Source organism: Chaetura pelagica, unplaced genomic scaffold (assembly GCF_000747805.2).
Source record: "Chaetura pelagica isolate M959 unplaced genomic scaffold, ChaPel_1.0 scaffold249, whole genome shotgun sequence".
NCBI classification, from domain to species: Eukaryota; Metazoa; Chordata; class Aves; order Apodiformes; family Apodidae; genus Chaetura; species Chaetura pelagica.
Genome location: NW_009954538.1, coordinates 1,659,944 through 1,667,782, shown reverse-complemented (window position 1 = coordinate 1,667,782; position 7,839 = coordinate 1,659,944). Strand labels below are relative to the sequence as shown.

Genomic DNA, 7,839 nt, shown 5'->3' with positions numbered 1-7,839 from the left:
GCTGATTCAGCTCTTCATGTATCTGCCCTTTCCCTTGACCATTTAAAGTGTTTGAAATGGGTACACTGGAGACTTTGGGGTCAGTTCTCCACTCTTTCTTCTCTGTCTCTTTTGCCAAATCATTCTCTAGGCCTCGTGCCTCCACATTAGCAGATCTACTCAGAAGCTCCACGCTAGAAGCTGGCACAGCCTGGAAAACACTTCTAGAAGAGTTAGGCTTTCTGCTCGGCTGAACCAAACTTGCAGAGCTCATCTGCTCCCCACGAATAGCAGAACCTGAAGAGACTCGTGGTGGGGGCACAGGTACCATTTGTGGCAAAGAGGGGATACGTGGAAGAGCAGCAGAACGCCCAGAAGCAGGCAGAACTACAGTGTTACTGCCCTTCTCTACACAGAGGACTGCTGAGGGGACAGCAGCTGGCAATGCTGAGTCCTCACTGTGCACTGCAGAAGAGTGTTTGGAATGGGACTGCACTGTTAAGCTGTGAGAAGATTTGCTGGAATCTGCATCTGCTGAACTGGGAACTGGTTCTAGAGCGGGTTCAGAAATCAGAGACATAGTGGAACTAGTCTGCAAAAAGGAGACAGAAGGAATAAGGAGAGAAAAAATTAAAGACAGATGTCAGGAGAAGGAAAAAAGCAAAGAATTAAGCATTATAGCAATCATGCCCTCCAAATCCAAGAGCCATGTTGATCCAAAGCCTTACTTCCCACAGTAAGGAACGAAAATAGGATACAGAGATCAGAGCCAGTATGACATTGTGCTGATCTTCACATGAGATTACAAAAGACCAAGTTCTCCAGCCATCCAGATCCTTTTCATGTGCCCTGCAAGTGACAGCTCATGTGCTCACCTGCAGCTGTGATGGAGGCACAAAGCAGCTGCTGGAAAGCCAGCTACAAAGCCAGGAATGTCTAAACATTAGTAACCTACTCATACCAGACGTACATTTTACACTTCAAAGCTGAAAAAAAAGCAATCAATGAACAGAACAAAGAATGACATTTTCTTCTCAATACACTAATAAAACACTCCAGCTGGCTGAGTACATGGCAATGAAAACAAAGCTTCAGGGCATTCACAGCAAGAACAGATGACATGGGCTTTGTTCTATCCACATGACTAATCTCACCTTGGACTGACACATACTGAACCCATGAGTCTGTCAGTCACTCCATGCCCTTGTAAGCATTGCTTAGGTGGCTAGATTAGCCTCTTTGCCTCAGGCTAAAGACTCCACATTTGCATGGTAATGAAATCAGTATTAATTTTGATCCAAAGTACACTAACAAGAGCAACTGATACAGAATTCTTGGTTCTCCTTGACTTACAGGGCCTTTTGAAAACAAAAGGTTAGAGGTCCCCCTTCCCCGTTTTCAGTGGTTCCTGGCTGAGCTCTAGGTAACAAACTGACATTAATCCTTCTTGAAAGGGAAAAACCAGAACAGTGGCTTGGACAAGTTTGTGCAGCAGGTCAACCTAATAGCAATGCTGAGCCCTCCCAGTTTCAAAAACATATCCACAAAGGATTTCCAAATCCAAGAGCCATCAAGACCTGCTCTGATTCTTAGTCACATTTGCCAAAGAAGCCTCAGGAAGTTAAAAGCTCATTCTCTAAGGCAGCAGGGCATGTAACTTCCTAAGCCCATGTGTGGTATCTCAGTCTTTAGTTACCTTTCTGGGATACTTATCATGAATAAAAGGATAAAATTAATGCTTAAAACCTGCTAGTAGATGGAAGAGATGCATGCCTTCAGCTGACCTAAGCAGCCAGCACCTTGAGGGGTCAGAAGGTGGCACACACACATTTGGGAAGTCACAGCAGTAACTCTACAGGGACATTGCACTCAGAAAGGAAAAAGCATTAGGAGCCCACAATTCACCAAAGACTGATCCTCCTCTCTGGCAGCAAGTTCACAGTCATAGCAGAGACAAAAACTACTAAGTACACTCAGTAGTCAAAATGAGGGAATTTCCCAATATTGCCCTCTCCCTGTATTCTGCCTAGACTGAACTCACTTGTAAAAGTAACCTGGATTTATCTACAGTTCACATTTTGTTTCCAGACTTCCTAAAATGAAGGCCATCTTTTCCAAGGCCAGACTACCATTTTGCTCAAGTATTTCCAGCACATGAAGAACATCCTAGCTCCAAAATAAGAGCACTCAACAGTAACACTCAACAGTAAGAGAACAGTTAAATACCATCATCTAGCTATGCAGCAAGCAGGCATCATGTTACACAGAAAAGGCAGAGGTTGAAAAACCAAGTGCATTAAGTAATCTCAGTGCCAATTGACTGATGAGCAAGATAACCCAAATCAAATAATTTCATAAGCAAAAATAATAAGCAACTCATTAATGCAAGTAAAATATGATAAAGCGGTAATGTATCAGTCTGGAATAGCACTTTTTCCTCTGGGGTACAAGGGAAATTAAACATCAGTGCCTTCACTTCTCCCATCCCCATCTACTGCAACTTCCAGCTGTACCACCTACCAACTCCACTAGTTACACATCATATGTAGTTTTTCCATCCTACTCCTTGCAACCACACACAGGTCTAGCACTGAACAACAGCCTTTCACCTTCCACCTTTGCAAAGACTCCACTTCTCCCACATCCTGCCACTAGTACAGACTAAAACCTATTTTTACAGCCATGCTAACACCATGAGTTGGCACAGAGAAGGTAAAACCAAACAAGGATTGAGGGAAACAATGAAGCAACCTGGAGGACAGGCAAAAGGAAAGTAACTCTTAAAACCAAAAGGACAATTCATGATCACAGAAACCATGTTCTTCGTGCTTCAGGAGGAACATGTAGACACTGATGAGTTCAATGCCTCCCAAAAATACTAATGCTCTGTTTATAAAGCCCGCATCTTACAGTCTTGCTGCATTTCAGTTTGCACTCAGAGCTCAACCAGAAACTAAGCCAGGCAAGTGGACAGTATTACAGAAAGCAGCTCATCTGTCATGCAGATTTTCCTAGAGTTGCAGAAAGATACTCAGGCCTTTTCTCAAGGCTGCAAAGTATCAGAACACCCACACTTAGACATGCGCCCTCCTTGCATCTTGCAAGGAAAACCTGTGCTGGGCAAGGTCATTCTCAGCTGCTCACCTAGGAGCAAAGGCTGGTGGCAGCAACCACTCCCCAGGCTTTTTTTTTTTTTCCCAGGGCCCTGATAAAAGCAGTGGGGCCCAAGGCCACAGGACTCGAAGGTCCCACAGCACATGGAAGGAGCAAGGCAGCATTTGCCAGCAGCCACAGTTGTCCTCCACCTTCACAGCAGTTTTTGAACCAGATACTTTTGGATATCCTGCACTCTACTCTAGGACCTAATATGGAGTAAAAAAAAAGCAACACTAAGGTGTCAATATTTGCAATTGACTAAATACACACTACAGTCAGCTTAGAGAAAACAGTGAGTAACTCTGGATTCTCACAAAATGAAGTACATGTGCCAGAAGTGGCAGACTGAGTTCAATTCCAGTAAGTGCAAGAGAAGTGAAGTCCCACAGAGTGTGCATGCTCACTGCTGGGTTCTGAACTCTCCAGCTCCAGGAGTTGTAGTGACCTCCACAAAACCCTCAGCCCACATCAAAAGTGCTCCCACAAATGGTGGCACAGAGAGCACAGCAAACAGCAGAGCTGTCACTGAATGTCATGTCTACCTCTCCTCACAAAACACCCCATAGCTCTGACTGTCCCACCCAAAGGCATGGAAGGAGATGGAATTCAGCACAGACAAGAAACACCAGCAGCATCAGAATCCTCCATATGACTTAAAAACAAAGAATTAGGAACTTCCTTAGGATTAGAAAGCAGCCTTGCATGTGTATGGAAGAAAGGCAAACTCTACAAGGACAACAAAGGGAATACATTAGATATTTGTTTTCTCCACATCTCTCAGGACGAATTCAAGCTAGTAATTCAGTAAATCTATATATAAGCAAAGCAGTTGAAAGTAGAAAGTAAGAAAACATTTTTTATTTTGCTATGATCATGGATATATGAAATCTCATTAAAATAAGCTCCACAGTTAATCATCTAGTGCAAGAATGATAACATAACTATATGAGTAAAGAAAGTACATATGCCACATGCTTTGTCTACCTAGATTGCCATGGGCAAGTTACTCCTGAGCTTATCCTATTATGGGATTTTAACGTGCTAATTGTGACTGAAGTAGCAGTTCTCTTCCAATACAATAGTTTAATTTCCAAACAAGATTCTGGGTAAAAACACACTCCAAAGAGGAGGATCATCCCACAAAACAGAAGAGCCTGGTCTCTGTTGGTAAGCAGACTGGTGTCCCATGCTCCCCTATTTCTGAAACTGTAGCATAATAAATAATTCACCCTGCAGTGAGCAGTAACTAAGCTCATTACTTTTGGCAAACAGACAAACTGCAGGACCAAAGGAAGAACAGACCCCAGAAATGCCTTCCCCTGCCAGTGATGAAGATTTATAGCAGTTGAGAACACCTCCAGCAGCACTCAGAAAGCACAAATACCACCACAGGGTCTGAGGGGTAAAGATGGCATTCTAGAGACCAAAAAAAGGCAGCAGATGTGGCTGATAGAGTCTGAGGGTGGGGAGGTACAAGTATGAAGTCAACATGATAAGGTACCTTAAAGTCAGAGAGAGATGCCATCAGCTCATCCAGTTCTCGTGTGGCTGAAGAAGCTGATATCCGGGTCTGCTGCTGGCTGGCGGTGACGCGCTGGGGGCTGCTCACCTCCCCCTGGCTCACAGTGATTGCAGGGCTGGCCAGGAAAGAAAAAGAAGAAAGAAGCATGTTTAAGCCTAGGAGAACACTCCAAGCCTGAGTGTTCTAGTGGTCCCCAAAGGAAGCACAGCATGATGAGCTTCAGCAGCTCTGCCCACCCTGCCCAGCCCTCTCCCAGACACAGCTTCCACACCAGATGCAGATCCTGCCTCTCTGCCAAGTCTAACATAAGGGTGAGCACACACACACACACACACACACACACAGCCATTAGGAAATGGACCATGACCAAACATCCACTTTGCCAGACAGTGGTTATTTCAGATCAGCCATCAATCTGAGTTTGAACGATGAACCTCCCCTAACATGACTTACGTAAATTTTCTTCCAGGCATAGCTAAAAGAGCACCAGCTTCTTCAGTCCTGCTTGGTGTCTGACCCTTCAGACAAACCCCATCACTGCCTGTCCCTCTCCTGCAGCATCTGCCCCTATGTGACAGACACTATTCCCACCAGAGCCTGTCCCACCCCACCCAAGGCAGCAACCACCAAAACACTACTCACACTGGGCTTGGCACTGAGCTCTCCAGCTCATCCAGCAGGCTCTCCACGCTGGGACGCACATCCTCGATCCCACGTGCGCCATTTCTCTTTGGCTTCTCTTTGGTGGGGGGTGCAGCCTTCCCTCCCACAGAGCTGCTGCTCTCAGGGACAACATAGTGAGGTCCAGTCACACTGGGCAGTGATGGGCTTCTGCTGGCTTCATCTTTAGAAAGGAGAAGCAGAAAAGAGTCAGTCAGACCCCTAGGACCACACGTACATCACAGACACAAACAACAAATTGCCCAGAAACCTTGTGGAACATCCATCTTTGAGGATATTCAGAACTTAATGCACAAGGGCCTGAGAAACCTCATCTAATTTCAAAACTTTAATTAGAACCAATTTTGAAGTTGGCCCTCCTTTGAGCAAGGTGCTGCACTACAGGCCTCAAGAGATCCCATCTGTACCAAACGAATTTTTGATCAGGGGCTGAAGGGATCTCTCTGAATAGGATACTGGAAGGAGTAAGTCAGCTACTGTTTTGAGAATCAAACTATGCAGTCACACCAAATGTCTTTCTATTCCTTACCTGCTGGGAAGCCACTGGCAGGATTATGTTGAACAGCATTCAGTTCCAGAAGAAGTCTGTCCAGTTCTGAGAGGTTGCTGCCCAGAGAGGAGCTGGTCATTGTGGGAGATGGTTCTGCAGACTTCTGCTTGTTGGGGAAACTAAAGATAAAAGGGAAATGTGAAACTTCTAGCTCAAGATATAGCAGAAAAACACTTGGAAACTTGTATTAGGTTCACAAAGTTGACACATTTATTGTATTATTTTTGAGTTGATGCTTTTAGCTCTGGGAGAAAGATGATGTGTGCTTTGTGTATTATTTTTGAGTTGATGCTTTTAGCTCTGGAAGAAAGATGATGTGTGCTTTGTGAAATGATTACAATGCAGGCACTGCTCAGACACATCTTCAGTTGTCAGGTAAAAGAATTAGCACTAATGGACAGGGTTTAGCCCTGCAACAAAGAGTTAACTGTCTGCAGATCCAAGATGCACAGAACAGCAGCAGAACCATTAGCTGGCATACAGGAAAATTACTTGTTTCTGCTGACATCACCTCAAGCAGCAAAAGCCTCCCCCCTGAAGTGAAGATGCAGGGCCAGCACAGCCGGGAGAAAGAAGCAAAGTACAAACCTCAAGCTGTCAACAAAAAGTCTAAAGCAGCAGGTTATGTGATAGCCTCCTGTAGCACTCAAAGGTCCCTTTTCAAGTCCTCAAACCTTTCATTTGGGGAACTCTAATCAATTTATAATAAATGAATTTTAAACTATTTTCTACTGATTTAAATACACAAGCCTTGAAAGAACTTCATAAAAGCACAAATGTGTATAAAACCCCGGGTGTAACAATTCCTTATCCTATATGGGTGATCCCATTTACCACACACAACTGCAAATTTTCAAAACAAAACCTAGCACCAATGCAGTGACACTGTAATAACATTGTCCCATTGTCAATGGCAGGGAAATTCTTTTATCGTAGTTTTACAAAAGGAAAAATAACTTCTAATGCCTCAGATATTCTTATTTTATAAAAAATGATACTTTCCAAGTCCAAAATGGAAACTTAATCTTGAGCACACTCCCATCTTATACTCAGAAAGTTATTATGTAACAGGCTTTAGGACTCTGACACCTATAACACCCCTGAGAATTCTGAATTCCCTAAGGCCAGTTATTATCTTTCTCTAGACTGAAGAAAAAAAATCCATCTGCAATCTGAGGAGGGCATACTTCATCCCTACTCAAGAACACAAGCTACTCACACCAGAACCAAGCCATGCCAGACTCTTGTACAGGAGGACTTATGGCTGCAATTACTTCCATTTTGCACTAATTCCACGCAGCCATCTGAAAAAATTGCCATTTCTGCCTTCACTGGGCCATCCCTAGATATGTCTACCTCTACCCAGAACTAGTTTTGGTTGAAAGCAAATTCCAGCTCAGCAGAAAGTGCCAGGCATGGCTAGAACTCCACTCTCCACACTGTAAGAAGGTGCCCAGGACAGAGTGCAGGCCCATCAGAGACGGAGTTTGACAACCTCTTTCTCACTCATCCTCATGTCAGCAGAACATACAAGCTACTCCTCCAGCCTCTCAGTGTAAGGGCAGCTTACTTTGCCAGTATAAACTAGTTATCTATCTATCATCTACTGAGATCGAAGTTTAAAGTTCTAATTAAAATTCAAGTCAATGCACATCCTGCTAGGCCACAGGTAACTGAGTTCCCTGGATAACTGACCCAAAGGTCACCTACCTCCCTAATGACTTTAGGGCTGCTTAACAAGGAGCTGGATTTGTCACTTGTCTCTGGATTGTATCGTTCACAACAAAATCCAGATCCTGTTCTGTCTGATGGATCCTTAACCTCTGCTGCAGCTGAGCAAACTAAAGGGCCAGGTCAAATGTTTGAAGTGAGCATGAAAGTTACGGTGGCCTCTGACAAAAGAGGTAATCAGAACCAACACAGGGCAACATAACATACACAGGGAAGAGCG

At 44.2% G+C, this 7,839-nt stretch overlaps 1 protein-coding gene across 1 annotated transcript in view; it reads right to left on the bottom strand.

Moving 5' to 3' along the window:
- Positions 1 to 7,839, bottom strand: part of PXN (paxillin) — a 52,037-nt gene that overhangs the window by 10,036 nt on the left and 34,162 nt on the right. Inside the window, exons 4-6 of the mRNA XM_010004832.1 lie at positions 5,868 to 6,007; positions 5,300 to 5,501; positions 4,637 to 4,772 (exon numbers count right to left, since the gene is read on the bottom strand). Coding sequence (XP_010003134.1) covers positions 4,637 to 4,772; positions 5,300 to 5,501; positions 5,868 to 5,967 — 438 coding nt within the window. The 5' untranslated portion in view covers positions 5,968 to 6,007. The remainder of the gene's footprint in view (positions 1 to 4,636; positions 4,773 to 5,299; positions 5,502 to 5,867; positions 6,008 to 7,839) is intronic.